This window comes from Mercenaria mercenaria, chromosome 14 (genome assembly GCF_021730395.1).
Source record: "Mercenaria mercenaria strain notata chromosome 14, MADL_Memer_1, whole genome shotgun sequence".
In the NCBI taxonomy this organism is placed as follows: Eukaryota; Metazoa; Mollusca; class Bivalvia; order Venerida; family Veneridae; genus Mercenaria; species Mercenaria mercenaria.
The window spans coordinates 30,606,862-30,631,242 of NC_069374.1; the positions used below are offsets into that span (position 1 = coordinate 30,606,862).

The 24,381-nt window shown below is 34.9% G+C and overlaps 2 protein-coding genes across 5 annotated transcripts in view; both read right to left on the minus strand.

Annotated features, from left to right (window-relative positions):
- Positions 1 to 554: 554 nt before the first annotated feature.
- LOC128548146 (beta-1,4-mannosyltransferase egh-like) lies at positions 555 to 1,745 on the minus strand. The gene has a single exon (XM_053522562.1). It carries the CDS (start codon positions 1,743 to 1,745, stop codon positions 555 to 557), a length of 1,191 nt encoding a protein of 396 aa, XP_053378537.1.
- Positions 1,746 to 9,959: 8,214 nt separating this feature from the next.
- LOC123526739 (77 kDa echinoderm microtubule-associated protein-like) overlaps positions 9,960 to 24,381 on the minus strand; it is an 81,426-nt gene continuing 67,004 nt past the window's right edge. For all 4 annotated transcript variants that reach the window (XM_053523157.1, XM_053523156.1, XM_053523155.1 and 1 more), the window contains 3 exons: positions 24,033 to 24,128; positions 16,207 to 16,337; positions 9,960 to 15,078 (listed from right to left, as the gene is read on the minus strand). In XM_053523157.1, the coding sequence (XP_053379132.1) occupies positions 14,947 to 15,078; positions 16,207 to 16,337; positions 24,033 to 24,128 (359 nt within the window). In that variant the 3' untranslated portion in view covers positions 9,960 to 14,946. The remainder of the gene's footprint in view (positions 15,079 to 16,206; positions 16,338 to 24,032; positions 24,129 to 24,381) is intronic.

The following is a 24,381-nucleotide window of genomic DNA, read 5'->3' on the forward strand; positions in this document are numbered from 1 at the left end:
CCAAAATTTTATTCTCCCCGAAAGCAGCGGAAATCTAAAGATAAAGTTATAAACTCATCCGGACAAAAGCTAAGCAATATGTGTAAAGAGCATGATTCCAGGTATGCGATTATCTTATTCTAGTAAGTTCCTTGTAATTGTTTGAATTGGTGGTCTCTGACCTAATGGTAAACGGTCAGCCTGACGTGCATTTGATGTCACGTTACGCATATACTTTTATGATTTTATATAATTATAATTTTTAAAACGTTGTCTGATAAAGTCGCAATAATATAGTACAATTCGTCCATTCAGAAATCAGACATATTTATATGAAAATTTATCAATAACAATAGTAATTACCTTTTAAATTATTTTAAAGCATTTCTAAAATTGTCAAAGAAATTTAGGAAAATTTGAAAGTCCGTGAAGTCCGACATTGACTTTTAACCGGACAGGACAGGCACAATAATTCAGCTATTTGAGACGTTACGGGGAAAACACGCTGAATCCAAATATGGAGGTTACCTAAAGACGGATGAAATTTACATGAAAGCGTACGGTGTTTGTTAAGGCTAAACAGTGATAAGGCCGTTCACTTGTTTCTGATTTAGAAGATCTTTTGTTTCCTTTTGAACAATATCAAACGCTAGTTTGTTCCTATCGCGGAATCCTTTTATTATAGAGTATGCTTCCGCCAATCCCAGAACAGGCATAAGGAATTGAGAGAGAAAACCTATAATTACCCTTGATAAAACGGGATACCGCCTTGGACACAGAGACATAAAATTGCCAAAGGCAAGTAAGAAGAAAACGTGAAATGTGAGAAGAGCATATATCAAAAGTTGCCATTTTGACAAAGGGACGGGTAGCCATAACGAAAGAACAGAATTTAGAACGTTAGTCCAAAGCAGCATATTGCTTATATGCATTGGCATAATAGCACATTTACAATACAGTGGCAGTGTGTTTCCCCATACTATATGAAAATGTCCCATAAACCAACGTTTTCTTTGTTTCACGAAATCAGTCAATGAAAATGTACTTTTTTCTTTCATCACACCTTCCACAAAGTCAAATCTGTATCCACTATGCCATGCAGCCAGAGCAAAACGAAGGTCTTCTGCGATGCTTTCTTTAGGTCCAAAGTCGAATCCTATTTTTTCTTCAATTCCCATTTTCACAACTATATAAGAACCTTTAAATCCAAACACTGGTCTATGGAAAAATTGTAAAGCAAGGCGAAATAATCCATAATCTATAGCTACTCTAACTCCATCAAGCAAGGTTGTCAACCAATTTTCCACGCCACTGCTGGCGTATGTTATAACCCCTTGCCCGATGTTCGAATCTGGGACCGAAACAAAATTAACTATTCCATGTAATGCACTTTCCGATAAAAGCGTTTCTTCGTCCAGATGAACGATCCAATCGTCATGTGACAATATATTGATTTTTTGATTCAGACAATAATGCAGTGCACGCGCTTTAAACAACGTGCCATTTGGTGTGTGATAATCATGTGGCACAGTCACTTCCCTGACATAATTAGAGGACTGAATATTTAGCGAATGATCTGTTACTATTTCAAACTTGAAGTTTTTCATTCCAACTTTTCTACAAATTTCAAGATTTTTCTCAGTGACGTCAGCAACGAGCTTTGGAAAAAGTCCTCTGGTAACTACTCGAAAACAAATAAATGGTGTATCCGTTGCTGCCTGACGGTTATTTCGTTTTACTTTCTTGAATGGATTATAGATCAGCATTCCTAAGATATTAAAAAATGTTATAGGTACATTTAGATACACTGAGACGGTGAGTCCGTACAGAATAACCGTTAAAAGAAGTCCGTACCTAGAGACAGCTTCCGACAGAGTAGGCCCAGATTCATTATATAGTGCGTCACGCATACCAAACGCACATCGAATGTATATTCCCAGTAAAATCACAAACAAAATTCTAGCAAAAATATGTTGAACTCGCTTTCTGACCAGTTTTACTATCCTTTTTATTGCCCACATTTTCATTTATTCCGTAATTTCAAACAAATAGAATATGTTTTTGTCATATATTAATGAAGTTATTCAATGCTTTTTTTCTCCAACATTTACTGATATCCTTACTCGTCGATTGCACTTGCGTTCATTCTATCTAGTATTAAAATTTGTATAGTAAATGTCCACTAATTTATTCATTCGGCCACTTCCGTAAGTAAAGACAATCCACATTTATATAGCACTTGTGAAATATTTAATACGAGACCCAGTGTGATTAAAAATAATCTAATTTAATCAACGCACCAGTTATCAAGTTTAATTTCGGTGTTTAGTGAATCAACCGTCGTATCTATTGGTGATTCGGGATTGGTGGTACCATATCAAGTCTTTACTGATAAGCTAAGGGTTATTGATAATATTGACAGTTTGTTTATTTTAAGAGCCCATCTTTCAAGTGGGGTTTGGCGCGCAGCTAGTTCAGTAATACCTAAAGCCATTTTGCACCCAATTTTAAAACCTTTTTGGTTAGTAGGTTTGTAACTTTGAAAGTCATTAGCCCAATTTTATAAATATTTTATCAGGTTTGCGTGACTATGTGTGTATCTTTCAACTATTTTTGGTTCTGGTATTTGGTCTTAATTCATCTGATTTATTGTAAAACACAGAATCAGTTTTGAATGACTTCTACTAAATATATTTTTGTGTTTCCATATTTTGATTAAAAACATTACCAATCTAGGTTGTTCCTATCTGTGAACACTGTGAAATGACTATTGCACATAGTTTAAAGGAACATTAGAACCAAAACACGCTGGCATGTGCAAACAGAACAAGCATGTTAAATTGAACTGCTATCTTCCTTATGTATTTATCATTTTGGCTTTAGGGCAATAACAACTGTAAAGGTCTGAGGTATTGTAAGGGTTTCAGTCAACAGTGGCAAACTTGTTTTAGAATCTAGAACAACAAACATGTATGGAATAAGTGGTTTTTACATGAAGACATGTAATTTAATGTTATTATCACTATGTAGTATAAAATTTTAGTAAAGTGTGTAATTAAAATGGTACTTGTTCAAATGTTTTATCTCTAGTTGTGACTTTGAGCTGTCGCAGATGAATAATGTGGTTTATACGTCGATCGTCTCAATGTGTGGAACTTTCAACCCAAGTTTCATTTCAAAGGGCTAAGAAGATAAAAATCAAACTCGAAATCAAAGGCTCATTTTATATTTAAGATTACTACCTTTCTCTTGTTTCTTTTCCTTGTTTATCTTCCTTTATTTTCCTTCTTCCTTATTTCATAGAGTTTATTCATAACATTCGTTTTTTGGTTGCGGGTTTATCCCGCTACCAAAGTTAAAGTGTATTTCTGACAATCATAGCATCTTTATTTTATTCCGAATCACATCCAAAGGATGTTCATGTGCTACACAAAATAGTCCAATTCTTGAATAGTGCGGATGAATTATCAATGAACAAGCAGTTCTTATTCAACCAGTATCCACTCACACTGACCATTTAGATTATGTAAGATCTATCAATGATAAGGTATTCCAGCCCATGGTTACATCACAAGCTGGGTCAGGCAGAGTTCATCTTAGATATGAGGCACATTATATAAGATATCAATGATAAGGTATTCCAGCCCATGGTTACATCACAAGCTGGGTCAGGCAGAGTTCATCTTAGATATGAGGCACATTGAATTTGTATTTGTTTCTCATTCATGTATATTCATAGACTGGCATTTAAGCAGGAAAAAATGTACCGAAAACCCGCAACCATCAGACATTTCAAGGCTTTGATTATATCTTCTATCGTATTAATGACATCTCGTGAGAGAGATTGCGAACAGTTAAATTTCATTAGCACCAGAGCAATATTAGATACGAGGTAAATTCAGAATATTTTGAGGCTAACGCGCTTCCGTAGATACTATAACATGTAAAAACACGATTTTTTTGTGGGCTTAGTATATATATTATTATGTCTATGATGTAAATTTGAAGACAGTGTCAAAACATGTTGGCTAAAGAATTTTAGTATTTTCATGAAAGTTATGTCGAATTAGCCACATATTGTAGTAGCGCTATATAGCATTTAAACTGTAAGGTAAGAGTGAGGTTGGGTGCGTACCATAAACCGGTTTAAGCCCCCAGGGGTGTTTTTGCCACTGACCGTTCCAAGGCTGTGCCCCACTGTGTTCCTTTATTTGTTCGTTTTGTCCTCGTGTGACTATCACAGTATGGTTCCAATAAACAGGGGTAATTGTTTATTAGAAAGTCAGTCTACCTTGCAAGTGTATCAAGTAGTGAGAAAGGGGAAACAGTGTATTTTATTTAATAAATATCTGATAACTTTAAAAGATATACCTATTTTGGCATTTTTTATGATAAGGAAAATATTTGTTGATCAAACAGAATGATATAACAATAAGGGACTTTTTTGGAATGTGTTACAAATTTCATGTTTTAGGGGAAAAGCCAAGTCTCTTTTTTTCAAGTTCTGCCTGGAGATTTGCACAAATTCAAATCTGTTATTTCAGAAAAATGCGGCTGTTAGTCATCTAAACGTTTTGTTTTAATGCTTGCAGAATATTGTAAATAACACGCGAGTAAGACTGAAAACCGAATGTGCATTTCAGTGTTATAAACAGTACACTATCGAAGTAGAAAGTTCTGTATAGATAGAATAATTTGATATTATCCAGTAGTATTATGTTCCAATAATGGTTATTGCATGTACATGATGATTTTATGTTTCCCATTGTATTTGTAAGTTTTCTATATAAATATAATGGAAGGATCACCTTCATCGGTATGACCTTTTTCGTTATAATAATGATATTATAAGATATTGTTTGTCAACACTAAGAACTGACGTTGATTTTTCACTATACCTGAGTTTATTATCATTATTATCTTTAATATTATTACTATATCTTTTATTGTTTTTATTTGTGCTATTATATAATATTGATAATAATCAGATAATAATTATTATCTGTTTAATAATCATGAAATAATAATGATATTATTATTATTATTATTATCATCATTATTATTATTATTCCACATTCACTGAAGAAAAATTAATTTCTTTCAATTTTTCTACAAATTTTACACATTCTTTTATGATTCCAAAATTAAAAAAAATGACGTGGATGATCGTTGCTTTTGCATTACAAACCATTGTTAGAACTGTGCCCACAGTCGTAAAGTTAAATCTTAAATTAAGATATCTTTTTTTTTATAAATTTTACACATGAGTTTCTATAGTTCCAATACATTTTTTTCACGCAACTCACTCGACACCACTGGACGAATTTACACCAGACTTCACATGAGTGATCAATTATGCCTGGCTTAGCTGTGCATATATTATCAGGATATTCCGATGTTTTAGCCCCTTCTCTTACATCATAAGGCGGATTTTCACCAAACTTTACAGTGTGTAATCATTGCCAAGTATTATCATGTATATTATCGGCATGTGATTTCCCTGGAGTTATGACCCTTAATTTGTGGCATTTAAACAATTTCTGCATGGTTAAGTGGTTGGAGACGTACGTTTGCCTCTAGCTTAAATAGATTTTCCGAGATTATATGGGTAACTGAGACTCGTTTTTTAGTCTTCCTTTGTAACTTCATTAAACATTTATTACCTTCCTAAAACAGGGTTTTGCTAGCAATAAATTACTAAACTAAGATGAAACCGTTTATATAGCATATTCAGCGGATATTGTAAATATAAGATGCATTTTCGAGTTGAAAACACTTCATTTTTTTTTTAAATTGGCGTGGTGTTCCCATACCAATAATCCCCAAACAATCAAGTAGACTATAAATTGCTCAATTTTAGTCACATGGTATAGTGAGGGTTTGAAAGTTGCTTTGAAGTAATACTATTTATAGATGAAAACCCGGAAGCAGTAACATTTTGTAGTGGGCATGCTAAAACATGAGTTATGGTTTTGATTTTTTGTACCTCTTACCGAAACATTGGTAGTAAACGAAAGTGATATGTTATATTTTGAAGTAATGACTACAGATATCAATACAAGAAATTAAATGGCAAATGCAGATTTTCTCAGAGCTCTGGTGGTTAACCCTTAGCCTGCTGGCGGCAGATGATTCTGCCTTTGCGACCAATGCAGACCAAGATCAGCCTGCACATCCGTGCAGTCTGATCATGGTCTGCACTGTTCGCTATTCAGTCAGTAAATTTTCAGTGAAAACCCCTTTGAGTAATAAGTGGTACTGTCCAAATTGAAAGATGGACCAGTCCATTATAGAAATATAGCAGGTTAAGGATTAAGAGATAACTAAGGGTAAAGTTCCATAAGACTTTGAATCTTATGTTAAAAACGGATGAAACAGTTGTCCAAATAGATGGAATGCATACTTACATGGTTAAAAAAGCGCTACTTTTAATACTGCACATGAACTTTTTTACTGTTAAAGTCATCAAGGGAGGTAATCAAAAACAATAGATTAAATAAAACTTCCTACTACGGTCATCAATATTCAAATCTTTGGCAAGTATTAGAGAAAACATTTACTGGAAATGGGATTTAAAAATAAATTGATATATTTTATGTTCATAACGGAAAATGTGGCAGCCAGATTTTACACAAAGGCATTATTAGCCTTTAATTCTGTTTCCGTAAACTATATATGCTCTAAGCATATGGAAAAACCCACCGTAACGGCTTTACAGTCACTACGGACCTTGGACAAATGGTTCTGGCAAATAACCACCAATCTACTCATTAAGTTTGGACATCGGGCAAATGGTTTTGACTGTTGACCGTCAAGCCAATCGAAACGTGTATTATTATTATTAGTATTATTATTATTATTATCATCATTATACAAGATTTATATAGCGCCCTTTTCATGATTAATTTCAAGTTCAAATGCGCTTTACATAGTTCAAATGTAGCCACACAGGGCGCATAATTCATCCTCTACTAGTGCAATCACAGAGCGATCTGACCAGAGGGACAGAGTGAGACAAAGCCCCCCACGACAGAGAGATCAGAAATCAGATACAGGCTTGTCCGGCTAACTTAGCCTAGCTCGTTGCGAATAGACAGCCTGGTTCTTTAACGTGCCCAGTGTATAGCACTGATACACGCAAGGATTGCCTGGGTTCCTGACCAGTACACCTCTAGTTGGGTGGGAAACACTGAAAAGCGTTTCTGAAAATTCCCGAGTAGCTGCCGGGGATCGAATCCCCGACCTCAGGATTGGACGGCCAGTGTGCAAACCACTGAGCTATCCGTCCACCCATATTATTACACGACATCAGAAATAATTTTGCCAGATATTTTACTCAGTTTTTGACTTTGGCCCAGCAAATATGTTGAACTATAGTCTAGCCAACAGTCTATCGACCGGCGATTCATATAGAGAGTCCTGTAATAATATTTGTTATGGTCAAATTGGACATTTTAGGTGATCAATCGAAATGACACCGAATAGCGTCGGTACAATGACTAGGGTATCCTAGTTGTTGCTGACCTGCATTCTAATAATATTTATATTAATTGAAAGGTTTACTAATAACTGTTTTATACATTGCGTCAGAATTATTTTCTTTAAGTTTTGACTTCAGCACTGCAAAATTTAGTTTCGAATTATAGACCGGTCAATATTATAGTGCAGACTAGTGACCGGCGATTAATATAAGGAATAATGTAATAATTGAAAATATGATTAAGATATTTTTGCGAAGGAAAGGAACTTATAGTAGTTGTTCTCCGTTTACGTAAAGAAATACCTCAGTTTGAAATACAAGATATATTGACTGTTTTTGCCTCTTTTAGCCAATTTGAACAAAAATCAGTTACGCTTTCGAAAAACAAATGGACTTTTGTTTGCTTAGGCTATCTCCGTAAAAAAACATCAAGTGATTCAAATGTTATCTTATTCAAACACAAACTGACTAATGGTGACTAATTGTGATTTTTTTAACATAGAAGTATAGATAAGGCATACGATTGCATTTCATGTTTAGTGTTTTGTTGCCGTTATAGCCATGGCGGCCGGTAGGGAAAGTTTCATGGTGAATACCCCAGCTGTGGAAGGCGCTATGTAAACATTTTGTCTGTTGTTAGGAGGATTTTAGTCCAAAGATAAAGTAGAGCTATACTTATTGTGGTAAATACCCTCGTGAAACCGCTTTTGCAGATAAGATAATAACCAGTGTACAACACCACTGCAATGCTTCGATCGACTTTTGAAAAAGTACATCACTGATATCATCATTAATTTTGTCAACAATTTCACTGAAACATTTTAAAAATATAGAAGTCATTCGAGCCACAATTTATTTCTGTTGAGTTTAAAACCGGACCAAACACTAGTATAGGTAAAAAAAAAGCAACTATTCTATTCATAAATAAAAAGAGATTTTATTTTTGTAGAAATTTCAGTATTATACATCTATCACAGTCCACAATAAAACAGCTTTTTTATAATAAATATACAAGTAAGTTTATCCAGTATTACATACATTAGAAAACATTATATAAGCCTGTAATAAATAAAGAACATAACATATTAAAAGTTCGCACGTGTGGAAACAGACAAAATTACATTTCATTATAGCGGCCCATAAAATATTGAAACTGATGTCAAAAAGATGAAAATTAATTGGCAAAAAAAAGAATAAGAAATATGAACTTTATCTCCAGGTCACAAATCAACTGATAGAATTACAACTTCGCAGGGTTATGTTTAACCCCCAAATCAAAAGTCAACCATTTAGCTAAGGTATCCGGTACACATATATACAAATAAGAATGTTCTATATACTATTAAAATATATCAAATATTGATGCCCAGGAAGCTCATATAATTTAGGTATCTTTTGAAAGTGTATTGTCTACTAAAAAAGAAAATACAAATTGCATGACAAAAATATGTTAATGAATTTTTACTTTTTTTACTTTATAGTTTTCAATGATACTTCAACCGAAATTCAGTTATTACAGTGTAAAATTTATCATTTCGCAGTCAAAAAAACATGACTGTAGTGATTCGTGCATATCATTACGGTTATCTTGTTTACTAAGTTTTGTTCAGCGGATACAACACTTTCAAATACAAACAAGGCAGTCTGAAAGACAGCTAAATCCCCCGCCACTGCTATGGATAGTGAAAGGGTAAAAGCTTTGATTTTAGCTGTGACCTTGACCTTGAACTGACATGGCTGACTCATGAAATCTGCACAACGTCTTGATGAGGTGATCATTAGACCAAAGTTTCATGAAAATCCTTCAAGGGGTTTAGGAGATACAGAGCTGAAACCTTTGACCTTCAGTTGTGACCTTGACCTTGAGTTGACATGGCTGACTCATGAGTTCTTGATGAGGCGATCATATGACCCAAGTTTGATGAAAATCCTTCAAGGGGTTTAGGAGATACAGAGCTGAAACCTTTGACCTTCAGTTGTGACCTTGACCTTGACATGGCTGACTCATGAGTTCTTGATGAGGTGATCATTTGACCCAAGTTTGATGAAAATTCTTCAAGGGGTTAAGGAGATACAGAGTGGACACCAAATGGAAGGCTCAAACCTTCAACCCTTAGTTGTGACCTTGACCTTGAGCTGGCATGGTTGACTCATAATTTCTGCACATCGTTCTGATGAGGTAATCATTTGACCCAAGTTTTATAAAATTCCTTCAAGGGGTTTAGGAGATATAGAGCGGACACGAAATGGAAGGCTCAAACCTTTGACCTTCAGTTGTGACCTTGACCTTGAGCCAACAAGGCTGACTTATAAATTCTGCACATCGCCTTGATGAGGTGATCGTTTGACCCAAGTTTGATGAAAATCCTTCAAGGGGTTTAGGAGATATAGAGCGGACACAAAATGGAAGGTTCAAACCTTTGACCCTAAGTTGTGACCTTGACCTTGAGCCGGCATGACTGACTCATGTGTTCTGCACATCATCTTGATGAGGTGATCATTTGACCTAAGTTTTATAAAATTCCTTCAAGGGATTTAAGAGATATAGAGCGGACACAAAATGGAAGGCTCAAACCTTTGACCTTGAGTTGTGACCTTGACCTTGAGCCGGCATGGCTGACTCATGGGTTCTGCACATCGTCTTGATGAGGTGATCATTTGACCCAAGTTTTATAAAATTCCTTCAAGGGGTTTAGGAGATATAGAGCGGACACAAAATGGCAGGCTCAAACCTTTGACCTTGAGTTGTGACCTTGACCTTGAGCCGGCATGGCTGACTCATGGGTTCTGCACATCGTCTTGATGAGGTGATCATTTGACCCAAGTTTCATGAAAATCCTTCAAGGGGTTTAGGAGATATGGACCGGACACGATTTTGTTACGGACGGAAGGACGGAGGGACGGACGGAAAGACGGACGGAAGGACGGACGGACGGAAGGACGGACGCAGACCATTCCTATAATCCCTCCGCCACGGCGGGGGATTAAAAACAAAACATGCGGTTACCAGGCATCGAAATGTTACCTATTTGTGGATCGGATACCTTAAGTAGGAGACATTGAATTATGAGTGACACGACAAAGATAAAAATATCAATAAATTAATCTAAAAGGTCTGAAGCAGATAACAGGGTATAATATATATATGGCATGTCGTGGCAAGTTACAGGTAAAAGTGTAAACCCCGCGCTAAAAGAGGGCAAACATCTTGTGGAATGAACTTCTTGATTCATCTTTGAAGATAGTTAAAAAAAACGTCGCGGTTCTTTATAAGTGTCCACTTTTTATCATGTATTATTTACAAAGTAGATCTAACACAAATTGCAAAGCGCTACCTACTGCTACGGAGGGCCGCCATTCGTGATAGCTTCATAGTATTATGTCAGTGTTAAACATATATAGCTTCAATCACGGTATAAGATTTTTTTTGTTTCAGTACAGTTAGCCTCTGTACGTTTTCCGGTGACAAAGTAGTTCTTTCTAATGCCTATGAATATTAAAATCAGCAAATATAATAAACCACAGATCAAAGCTGAAAGTTGAAAGCTCAAACAGGGCCAAAAACGTTGACTGACATTGCTTGGAGACCTGTCTCAAAATCCTACAATCTGACTGGATACTTTCTAGTGCATATTTGTAATTGACCAATGGCAAGGCTGTATTCTGAGACTGCTCCACCTACTTGGTCCGAACCAAACGGCCTTTATATGTTGCGATTCACAAATTCGTACATTTGCACATAACAAATAACCCATATTTTCTTATGAATTTGAAGTTCGGAAGAAATTTAGTGCCTACAGATTCACTCAAATAGAAGAGGTTTGAAACATATATTATGCCTCACATACAGTTCGTTTTTTCTAAACCAGAGCTGTAATCTTGACTAGTCGTACCAGACTGGGGAAAACTTGAATAAAAATGGCATTATAATCGGTTAAATATAAAAAGTGTTGTAAAAGTTTGTTTGCATATCTATGTATACGGCGGCCTCCAGATGTTTTGAGACAAATAAGAAATGAACAGCTTTGCATCAAAATATAGACCGTCTTTTCATGAATAGCTTCAACACAAAATAGGGGTTCTTTGACAATATAAATCAATCACAAAGAAGTAACAAACATCATAATTTTTACGTATTTCATCAAGATTGAACTTATTTCTACTTGTCTCCAGACTTTTGTCGGACATTATGCATAAGAAAGCATACATTGAATTTTACTAATTAGTATTATACAATATACATGCTAGAAATCTGTGTGCATAACAATAATAATATAGTACTATATCTGTCCAACGATAAAACTGGTATTAAGAAAATAGGCTTTTATTGCAAAAAAGTGATGAACAAGGCTAGGTTTACCCTACTGCAAATTGTACATGTTCTACAAGTCTGGAGAAAAAAAAACAATTTTGATTCTAGAGACTAGCTTTAATTTAAAAGAAATAGACATTGCAAAATGTGACTGTAAAATGAAATTAGCAAATTAATGTTTCTGAAGTCATTTGCACTCAATGCTGAAAAATAGATATTTCGAAAGTGTTTCATACGAACAAGAGTTATCTAAACTTGGCATGCTTCCAGCTGAACACCAAATTATAGCTATTGATATTTAATAACAGTGGTATCAAGTTCATATAAATTACTTCTATTTAATGTCACATTTCAAGTGCGTGGCTTTTCTTTAGAGAGTTAGTCTACATATTTTTAAAAAGCTATTACAATATATGTAAATATACATAAAGCTCACTTAACCAAATATTTTAGTTCGTTTTTAAAATCATAAAAACGACATTCTTAGTGGTGTGCCCCTTTGATGGTTATAATATTTTTACCGTACATGTATATCTACTTATTTGTGTTCTCTCACAATGCGACATTTTGTAAAAAGAATTAATATGAATGCAATGAGCAAAATATATATTAACTGACGCGATTGGCCAAACATTGGTAGATCTATTGATATGATTAACTGACATTACGCGCATTCCACAAAGGTTGCGGGTTGCCAAATTAGGCAATATCCACAATGGCAGTAGAATTATAATCTATTATGATATCTCGTATTTTGAAACATTTGAAAAGCAGCGCATTGATCTGTTAATCCTCTTGCATACATTTCTTCCTGTTTGTACTAGTACCCCACTGAGACCGAGTATAAAACTAACCTGATGTGTCAAGGCAGTCAAAAACGAGAACGTTCGTCTGTCTATATAGATAATATGGGACATTATCTCTCTGTTTGTGCAATCTCGGTCATTTTTGTCTCAAAATTTAGTGTCATGAAACCGATATTTATTTCGTTTTTATTGCAAAAACCGACTGAACTGACATACCGAAAAAGGACATACGATGAAGTGCTATGTATCTTCATTGAAATTTCTCAAAATTGCATTTTCTTTTTCGCACTATGATTAAAGTACTTACAACAATGCTCTGGAAATCATAATTATTTGGTCTTGTGTTTAGTTTATCGCTCCAACCTTTTGATAGTGTGATGGTGTTATTTTCTGTATATGAAAAAAAGTAGCAGAAAAACGACAAGTTGGTCAAACAACATCTTAAATGAATATGACATAAAACTCTGAAAACGATCATTCGGGATATTTGTGGTTAGACTTTATATGCTGTGGGATAATCATAACGCAACAGATTTTTTCTCTGAGGAATTTTTAAATTAAATATTCCCTGCCGCCATATTTGTATTGGATTAAATAGAATAACAAAAACGATTTTTTTCTGGTTTGACTATGTGCTAACCAATGAAGCCTCTCTATTCTCGGTTCAGTATACTCATGATGAAGTTATTGTTTTAAATAGTATCTTTGTCTTGCTTTTAGATGACAAACTCAAGCTTTTACTTGTCAATGATATTCATTCAGTTTATTATCATTTTGCATTGACTGTGTGTTTTCTAAGAACCCTAACTTGTATTTTCTAATCAAATAATGGCTACGTTTGCTCAGTTACTCTGACCTATAACAATACACATATTTTTACTTGCAGCTCACGCAACCAGTGTGCTCCAGAGCATTAATTTATTACCAAAACCGACGAGAACTCATGTGACCGACGTATCCCGGATTGTGTGAAAGAATTGACCCGATTATACCACATTGTCTATACACTGATCGCGAAAATATGTGGAAGAAATCGGCAAATCAAAATCTGTAATTCAAAAATTTAATGATATAAAACAGATAGTGACAAAACTAACGAAACTTCAAATAGCTCATTTTAAGCAATGACCTCATACGTAAGAAAAGTTAACAAAAGTATGAAAACTGCGCACGTATGTCATGATGACGTCACTAAAGTAAGAAAAGGTGCCATTTGTGCTGTAGTTTTCGTAAAACCATTCGACCTGAACATTCTGATAATCTAAAAGCATTAACGGTGAATAAGAGTTAACGTACTAAATTTCGAGCAAATTTAGTTTACTTATATATACAGAAGCATACGATAAATTACAGGCAATAAATAAAGAAGTGAATGTATCACTGCGTTGTATTACCTGCCTTTTAATCATTGAAATTAATACTTGATAGAACAGACTCAAAATTAAGGTAGTGGGCTTGTAATGACAGTCGGGAATTTCCGTTCAGTTACGTTTTCTCCGTATATGATTACGACATTTTCCGGTTTTCAGCGAAACCATTCCCGCATGAGCTACATTTACGGCCGAAGAATGCCGAAGTGCAGACGATATTACGAAATCGAACGGAAAGTGTCGAAACCCATTACGTTTTCTCCGTATATGATTTCGGCATTTTCCGGTTTTCAACGGAACCATTCCCTGCATGAGCTACATTTACGGCCGAAGAATGCCGAAGTAGCAGACGATAATACGAAATCGCACGGAAATTGTCGAACACCATTACGAGTCCATTACCTTAAAGTGCTTATGTGTGAATGGCTACTAAAACAATATATAACGAAGATATAATAGTTTGCAACGGTTGTTCAAGCTTGATATGAATGTAAAATATAAAAATATATCATTTTCCCACCAACCTACATCTCACGCATAACAAACGATAATGCCCGTTCCTTAGAACTGATCAGTATTTAACTCATTCCAGTGTATTTAAATTAATAAATTAATAACATGGAAAACAAACAAGCTAAATTTTACACTTTTTAAGTTTTAGGTAGCTCTAAGTCTCCATTCTACAACCACTGTTCAATGTAACATTTATTTACTTTTGCTGAAAATAAGGCCCTGTCATGATTTAATTGGTAAATATGAATCTTAATAAATAAGCGTTGAATATGCATGAAAGTTGAAAGCCCTTTTTTAAACTAAGATAAGTGCAATAAGGGAATTGAATAGCTTGTCGAAAAATTCAGAAAATATAATGTTGAAAGTATGATATGTATATATAGTTTCCGTTTTCAATTCTCCAACATTTTTACAGATTTTCCCCTTGCTTTTTTTCATTTAATAAAGTCTCATTCCCTTTCGCCTCTCTTTTGGGTCATTTAATGCTCACTCATCAATAAGCTCCCACTGCACAAGCGCTGCGTCATTTCCACCGCAGGTGAACACGGCACAGCTATCTGCACTGAAGGCTACGGCAGTGACGTCAGAACTGTATATCCGGATGTTTCTAAACGCCGCCTGGAATAAAATACTTCAATTATGGAGATGTAACATAGATAAATGTAATCCGTACAGTGTTTTGCGAGCGAAGCGAGCCGAAAAATATCTAAAGTGAGAGATATATGTCAATGTAATTTGATCTGTCAATAATGCATGATCTTCGGCTTTGGGGAAGATCCATAGGGAGGTGTGCCCCCATCCCCTTGAATCCGCCCTTGACATTAATAGATTTCAATATTCGCAAACGATTAGTCATTATATAAATTATTAGACATGCATTTTATGTGTGTCTTGTTTTGCGTGGGTTCGATCATTGAGACTCGAGTGTCCCATTTAAGCAGAACTTCAGTCTTTAAAAACGCCACTACATTTAATGGCGTTTTATTCCTATATTGTTTCTCATAATATTCATGTTACTTATGTTAAACCATTTCAAATTTAAACGAAATATTTTTTTTTAATTGGGTTGATTTCTCTGGGTTTCTATCAGGTGACTTTAGTGAGGTACTTGAGAGAGAAGCTATTTTACAATGTAAATACTTGTATTTTGATAACGATTGATTACAGAACAAAGTTCAGTCGAACCCTTTCAATTTTTACAAAATATGTCTTAACAAACATACACTCCTGTACTTAAGACTTAATAGCACTACTTGTGATGGCATTAATCTTTGATGAAGGGAGTATGCAATGTTTAAAAAGTTCTTTTTTATGCTCATTATGCAGAAATTTAAAGCTCGTGTTTGAAAGGCTTAAGCCTCAAGTTAGCTGGTACTACTTGGAGTTTGTAATAAAAACAAAACAAAGCTTTACATGAACTACAAACCTTGTGCTGTCATGCACATAACTCCCTATCATTTTGATTTATGGTCTCAAAAACTGAATTGACCGATTGACGGTCAGGTTTATGTTATATAATATATCTGTTACAACCCCATTCAGTGAATTTTAATTTTGAATCTTATACTTTGTATATCTACACTTATGTTCTTTAGAATGTTTGAGCCAAACGAATCAAAAGCAATCAAAAGGTTGTGTTATTTTGGGAAATTTAAATTTCGCTTCGGACGACCCAAACACATTAAGTGGAGGTAACCAAACACATTAAGGAGAAGTAATAAAAAAAAGAGAAACATATCAACTTACTCTTTCCTTCGTGCATGGGTATTTGTAAAGCCGGACTCTCCCTTTAGAATCACCTGTTACGCACATATTTTTGTTTGGAGAGCGACTGACCACTTTTATAACTTCTCCTCTCCTCATGGTTGACCACGGTCCTGTCATATCAAAGAAATAATCTTAAACTGAATTTTAAATTGGTGATTATGAAAAAACTCGTAGTTTGGTGAACAACTACTTAATGTTCACAGCTATTGGTAGATCTACTGCCTTTTACTGGTTACTATATAATAGTGCACTGGGTTCATCATATTAGGCAACCATCTCAGCGGCGGCATTAGAACATTACAAAGGGAAAATATTTTATAGGTATCTGTACAAACCATATCCTCTTTTACATAATAAAGTAGAAACATAAATTATATACGTATAAGTAAACGACAACTCTGCAAAGCTTTCGGTGTACAATTCAAATTGCTATATTTTAATATGTCCGTTCGCTTCGGTTCAAAAACCTGTATTCTGACATGTTCGTTCACTACAATTCCAATTGCTATATTTTTACATGTTCATTCGCAACGATTCGAATTGCTATATTTTAATATGATTGTTCGCAACGATTCAAACTGCTATATTTTCACATGCCAATTTCCCTAAGCTGAAATATCCTATCAATTTTACTCTCCAGAAGAACAACCTCTTCATAACAGTCAATATTTGTAACTGCCAAAGGGTGTTGCTGTACAGAAGTTGCACTGTATTTTTGTGACATTATCCAAGGTAACATATAGATCCACAGCACTGTCATGTTTTAACATGTATTAAAAATGATAAGTCACGATGACATTTGAAACCAAAATAGACTAGTCTATTAGTAAAGAAAGGTAAACTTCCGAAAACCGCTAAAAATTGGGATTTCGACCTTCAAAAATTGAAATGTATCGTAAGGGTCTGTCTATTAATAAGCTTTTCATGTGGAAACAAATGACATTTGCTGCGAAAAATGGCAAAAAAATCCCTGTCAGATATGCCTTTAAACGGTTGTTCAGAACATTAATAACGTGCCGATAAACAAAGATCACGATATTATCATGTTACTTGGCAACCAGCTTGACAAGGTTTTACACCTAACAACAGCACGACGCTGTAAATCAACAAACCTAAGGTATTTGGTGTATTTACTTCTAACAATAGGTTGTTCACATTTTGTTGTATTCTTTTTGATTTATTAAACGCCTTCCGTCGCCCAGATTACATATAATAATAAAATTACTACTTTATGACGACAGCAAAATATTTTTAACCCGAGCACTCTCACGATAAAGCCTTCCTACTGGGAAATTACTGCTTATTTCGAAAGGCTCACAATTACATTCAATAAATTAAGACTTAATACTGATAAAGGGAAATAAAGACAGATTAATATTGACAGATCTACACTTATACCATTAAGGGTATAGATAACTTAACAGGTACTCTTAAAGGGAAAGCTGCAATATTTCAAAATAGTTTTATTAGTTAAAGCACGTTAAAACATGAAAACTGTGAAATTCCATTCATTTTAGACATTGTAGCGTCACTGTCATGGCAAGGCACGTAATTTATGTACGAATTATTTATGTAATCTTATAAATGAAGCTTCAGTATAGAAACTCAGGCAGATTTAGATGAAATTCTATCTTTCGTAGCATTGATATTTTAACTAATATTGACTGTCATCCTTGTGCGCAAAGATCGCAATTCACATGTCAAACTAAAGTCTTCTTTCATCAAGGGACAAAACCCTGTATTTACCACTGATAAGACACATTAGATATGCGAGTTTCTCCCCTTATCTACCCGTAAGGTAACATAACGTATCTTATCACTCATCAGATATTCGACATGGTACCCGAGACGAACCGGGGAACCATATGGTAGAGTTCTGGTATGCGAGAATGATCACTAATAAACAGTGTTGTCATTATCATCTATAAAAGAATAGGAAGGACGAAATGGGAGTCCGTATATTTAATGCAAGAATTTTATTGGATAAAATATTTTCATGATCATCTCAAATATGAAAAGAATCAATAACCAACTTCATTAAAACATAGCTATGATGTAAACATAGTCCATAAATTAAAATCATAAAAATCATTTTCAGCAGTGATATGTGAATGAAATTTTAATTGAAAACATTCAAATTGTGAATTAAAGATATCCAGATAAGATAATTTTGATTCATTAACAGTTTTTAAAACTCGATTTGTAACATTTTGTGTTACAATAACATTTTGCTTCTAGGCTTTCTTTCGATGCGGGGATACCTGGTTATTAAATGAAAGTTCATTTTTGAGTACAAGCTGTGAAATGGACTAAGGCAGTCTGGCACTGTGGAAACGTTTACTTGCAGCAATTAAAAACACATGTATTTACAATATGTAACAGTACAGAAAGAAATAACAATTAAGACACCAGTTAAATAATTATTAATAAGTACTAATTTTTTAGGTTTATCTGACCTCTATCTCATTTGCATTTGCTTAGTTATTTAAGTATAATATGTTGCGCAACAGAACATCTGGTTGTATATCAATATGGATAGCGCACACTGCATGCAGTTATGTAAATTCGCATTTGTCATCAAAAGTATTCATAAAAATTTCCGAAAAAGTCAACGTTATAGGATAGATTTTTGGTATAGAAATATGATGATTCATTTAAAAATCTAGTTCATTTTCTTTCATTTCTTTTCATCATAAAGTCGTTCTTTTTATAACGGACCCTTATACAGGCGCGGCTACCTGCTGTGTTTAAAGAAGTTTTATGGTATGATCATGCTGAGAGCTATTATACCTAACACTTTGCTATTAATCAGAAACACATTATATATAGATGTATATACTAATTAAGCAAAACAGCCAACCTGCTATATGCTATTTTATTTTAAAGTCAATATTACTGTAATATTAAAATCCATTTTAAATCAAAAGATATCAAGTTAAAAGATATATCATATCAGTCCATCGTTCAAATTTAGACTTAAAATAGTTTTAACAATTATTTGTTCGACTGCAAGCTTCGTAAACGTGATAATTAAAATTAAGTACTCGAATCTGTGTGTCAGTAGTATATTTTAAATACTTCCAGTAGTGCTTAATTTATCTATCAGTCAATTATATCATACAGCAATCTTGTAATACATATAATAACAGTAAAAATAATACAGTCTTATGTTCATATAGCTGTGATTTATTCTGTTATGCATTAATCTGATTCTGATGACTAACTACGAAAGCGAAAACTCTGTAAAAGCCGATAAGAATTTTGATTTTGTTTATAATTTCTATACTGAATCTCAAACCTTATACTATTTTTATTTCGCACACACTTATATATCTCATTTATTTCACTTTTACAAAAATGCAACCGATATATTCTGTCAGTCATAGTGTAGCGCGGATGTTAAAAAGTTTACAAAACTATAAACTGTGATTTGTGACATTTAACAATCTGTTACATTTCTAAGACTGAATATTTCAATGACACGTGGTTGTGACAATTTACATTTTTGACCGCAACAATGACACGTGGCTTTGACATTGACCGTAATACACAGTAATATTTGACACCAGTTTTTTTACATAAAATAAACGATATGTAACGCAAAATGCGATAAAGGCAATATTTTATCTTTTATTTTAGACAATCAGTCAAAAAACTTAAGCTTTACAGTTGCATTCCAGCTAAGATAATTCTAACATCTTTGCCTCTACTACGGAATACTTCAAGCAAGACAGAGACTCTTAACAGCTAACAGAACATAACTCGGACATTTTGGACAGAGTGGCTAAAATGCAATTTTAGCCGTTTTTAAATGCAAATGGAAGCAAGATGCTATTGAATTACTTTAAATATTTTTGTATCATCATTCTCTTTGTTTGTTATACTTTCACGTCATAACAGTGATAAAAATTGTTTCAGAGGAGAAACAGTAATAAATGTCCTTTAAAGTTAGCGAAAGTCGTGGTTTGCTGGCATTTTATATAGGTTATATAGGGAAATACTATGGACGATTTCAAATGAAATTGGAAGCAAAAAATACACCAGTGGAAAGATAAGAAAATGAATTTTATGGTAGGAACAGTGATAAATTTAAATATCAAAGCAGGAAATAAGAATGGTCAAAACAAAATTTAATCCTTCTATATTTCAATGTAAATCAGAGGCCTGTTTGATATCAGAAAGTCTGTGCGGCGGCTGTTCTCGCACCCCGCTGCGGATAGCTTGATAAGACGCCTAAGAAGAAAAAAGTTGGGTATGATAATTTTAACATGTCCGAAACATTGCGGAATGATACTAATTTCACTTGGGTAATGATTACATTTTACTCGGACTTTATTATAGACTCCTTGTGTAAAATCTCAAATTTTAAACTAAAATCAAAGTATTAAATCTAAATAATATTTCAATGCAACTTCGAGTATTTGTAGTTAGTAGCATCATTTTGGGCATGTGCCGTCAAACAGTCTATTTGATATCTATAAATGGACAAATGGCTTATCGGACAGGAAAGTTTAACGATAACTTCACCGAAAATCCGTCATGTTTTATCGGGTATTTGTGGACTAAACTACTTCAATTTCAAATCTCTCTGTCTATTGTAAGTGGAATGCACCGCCTTATATACAAGTCCATAAATTAAATTCGTCACAAGTGCCCGCTATCATAGACACCGAGGACAGTTATCTCAAGTCATCTGATAATGGTGAGGTGACGACATCGCAATACAGGTTGAGCTCGATAAGTAAAATGCCCTTGGTTTTGAAATGCAGTAGCATACTTATGGGTAGGAGACGAGGCAAATGATATACACCGTAAATAGAGTGAAATCAAAGTGCTAAAAGTGTTGTGGGATGGGTTCTAGGCAGATGGAATATAAATATAAAATTCTTTTCTTGATTTTAGGGGAGAGCATTCATTAATGTTGCAGGAACTTGTTGCCAGCCCTTTATGCTTTACTTCTTTATGCTGTGTAGATGTTCTGTTATTGTAAATATGTAAAAAGCAAATAAAATATGATTAAACTGGAAAAACTAAACTAAACTTTTCTTGAATTATTGTCTCGGTTAAAATTTGGTACAGTTTTGTGGAATAATCATTAACGAATAGATCATTTCCGAAAAATATCATCTAAAAAAAAGTTAACTTAACATACATGTAGAATGGTTAAACATATTTTTTCCCCAAAATACTTCTTCGATGTACTGAAAATAGTATAAAAAATGTTTTAACAGAAATATCTATTTTACAGATCCATTTCGCTGGTATTAAGCCTTTTGGACGAACATTAACTTAACCCTTAACCTGCTAAATTTCTGTAATAAACTTGTCCATCTTTCCATTTGGACAGTACCATTAAATGGTAAAAGGGGTGCATGCTAAAAAGATACTGACTGAACAGAGCAGATCATGATCAGATTGCACGGGTTTGTTAGCTGATCATAATCTGCACTGGTCGCAAAGACAGAATCGATCGTGTTCAGCATGATAAGGATAAAGACATTTACAAAGTGTGTTTAGCTCTAAATGTTTTCACTTATGGTTGCATAACCAGGACTGGGGGCAAGTGATTCTGTCTTGGCTGATCCAGGCTGATCATGGCCTGCACCGTTTGCCATTCAGTCAGTGTCGGTTTGGTAAGCACCCCTTTTAACAGCTAATGGTACTGTCCAAACTGAAAGATGGACAAGTTCATTTTAGAAATTTAGCTGGATAAGGGTTAAAAGTCTAAACTTTTAGACTTTAAACGTTGATGAATATGGGTTCTTCAAACATTTAATTTGACAATACAATTAAACCTTTACCATGCTAAATTTCTAAAATGGACTAGTCCATCATTCACTTTTGGGCAGTACCACTTATGACTCAAAGGAGTGTTCGCTGAAAATTTACTGACTGAATAGCAAGCAGTACATACCATGATCAGCCTGCATGGAACTGGTCGCAAAGGCAGAATCGCCTGCAGACTAAAGGTTAACTAGAAAATGCTTTTGTAAAAAAGCGCATGTCTCCCCCAATGCAAAGTCCTATAGGCAAGAAGTCAATAGGGGTCAGGAGCGAAAGTCAAAGAGACACTGATGGTTGGCTGCAATAGGGATCATCTACTTGGCATGTCCAGTCATCCCGCTAAATTTCAACACTCTTGGCCTAGTGGTTCTCAAGTCACTGTTCAGGCTCCTGTGACCTTGACCTTTGATCAAGTGACCTCAAAATAAATAGGGGTCATCTACTCTGCATGTTCAATCATCCTATTAAGTTTCAACATTGTAGATCAAGTGGTTCTCAGGTTATTTCCAAAAAATGATTTTACATGAACAGGCCACTGTGACCTTGACCTTTAATAAACTGACCCCAAAATCAAAAGGGGTCATCTACTCTGCATGTTCAATCATCCTATGAAGTTTCAACATTCTGAGTCAAGTGGTTCTCGAGTTATTGATCGGAACTGGTTATCAATGTTCAGGCCTCTGTGACCTTGAACTTTAACGGAGTGACCCCAAAAACAATAGGGGTCATTTACTCTGCATGAACAATCATCCTATGAAGTTTCAACATTCTGGGTCGAGAGGTTCTCAAGTTATTGATTGGAAATGGTTTTCCATGTTCAGGCCCCTGTGGCCTTGACCTTTAACAGAGTCACCCTAAAATCGTTATGGGTCATCTACTCTGCATGACCAATCATCTTATGAAGTTTCATCATTCTGGGTCAAGTGGTCCTGAAGTTACTGACCGGAAATGGTTTTCAATGTTCAGGCCCCTGTGACCTTGACCTTTCACAGAGTAACCCCAAAATCGTTAGGGGTCATCTACTCTGCATGAGCAATCATCCTATTAAGTTTCAATATTCTGGGTCAAGTGGTTCTCAAGTTACTGACCAGAAATGGTTTTCAATGTTCAGGCCCCTGTGACCTTGACCTTTAATGGAGTGACCCCAAAATCGATAGGGGTCATCTACTCTTCATGACCAATCATCCTATGAAGTTTCAACATTTTGGGTCAAGTGGTTCTCTAGTTATTGATCGGAAATAGTTTTCAATGTTCAGGCCCCTGTGACCTTGCCCTTTGACGGAGTGATCCAAAAATCAATAGGGGTCATCTACTCTTCATGACCAATCATCCTATGAAGTTTCAACATTCTGGGTCAAGTGGTTCTCTAGTTATTGATCGGAAATGGTTTTCAATGTTCAGGCCCCTGTGACCTTGACCTTTGACAGAGTGACCCCAAAATCAATAGGGGTCATCTACTCTTCATGGCCAATCATCCTATGAAGTTTCAACATTCTGGGTCAAGTGGTTCTCGAGTTATTGATCGGAAATGGTTTTCAATGTTCAGGCCCCTGTGACCTTGACCTTTGACGGAGTGACCCCAAAAACAAAAGGGGTCGTCTACTACAGCAGCCCTACAACCCTATGAAGTTTGAAGGTTCTAGGTCAAATGGTTCTCCAGTTATTGCTCGGAAATGAAGTGTGACGTACGGACGGACGGACGGACGGCCGGACGGACAGGGTAAAAACAATATGTCTCCTGGGGGAGACATAATAATGTTTGGGAGTCTATAACGGATGATATTATTATTTGTTCACTTTGTTGATTTATGCAGCATAGCTGTAAGATGAAATAACTTTGGTACAGTTAATACAGTGTTACTTGTTCACTCAGAAAACCGCAGGCCTTGATTGTATACTGTTTGTACTGTATTTGTGTTGCTAAAGAAGAAGTTCTAAATTGCTTTTTTATTACTTTTCTGCGTTCTTTTCGTGTGAAAACTTTATTATTACGTCCGAAGTGTAACAAACAAAATTATTACCAATGAGACTGTACGACATAGGACATTTTAATGTAGACCATTCAACATTCCGCATAGACACTGGTACCTCTACTGGATCCATTGTATCCGTGTTCCCTTGAAATAAAGATAATCTAAATGGTCAGTGTGAATGAATAGGTCTGCTTGATCATTGATAATTCATCCGCAATGTTCATAAAATGGAACTATTTGATGTAGCGCATGAACATCTTTTTTGATGTGATTATGAATAAAATAAAGATTCTGTGAATGTCAGAAGTACTCCTATATCTTTGGTAGCGGGTAAGCCCGCCCCCAAAATGATCTAAATTCCAATACAGTACATGAGACGCTTTTGCTACCTAGAAGC

What these genes read in the sequence shown, in the direction of transcription:
- LOC128548146 (XM_053522562.1), bottom strand. Translation starts at nt 1,745, where the DNA reads ATGCTGATCTATAATCCATTCAAGAAAGTAAAACGAAATAACCGTCAG.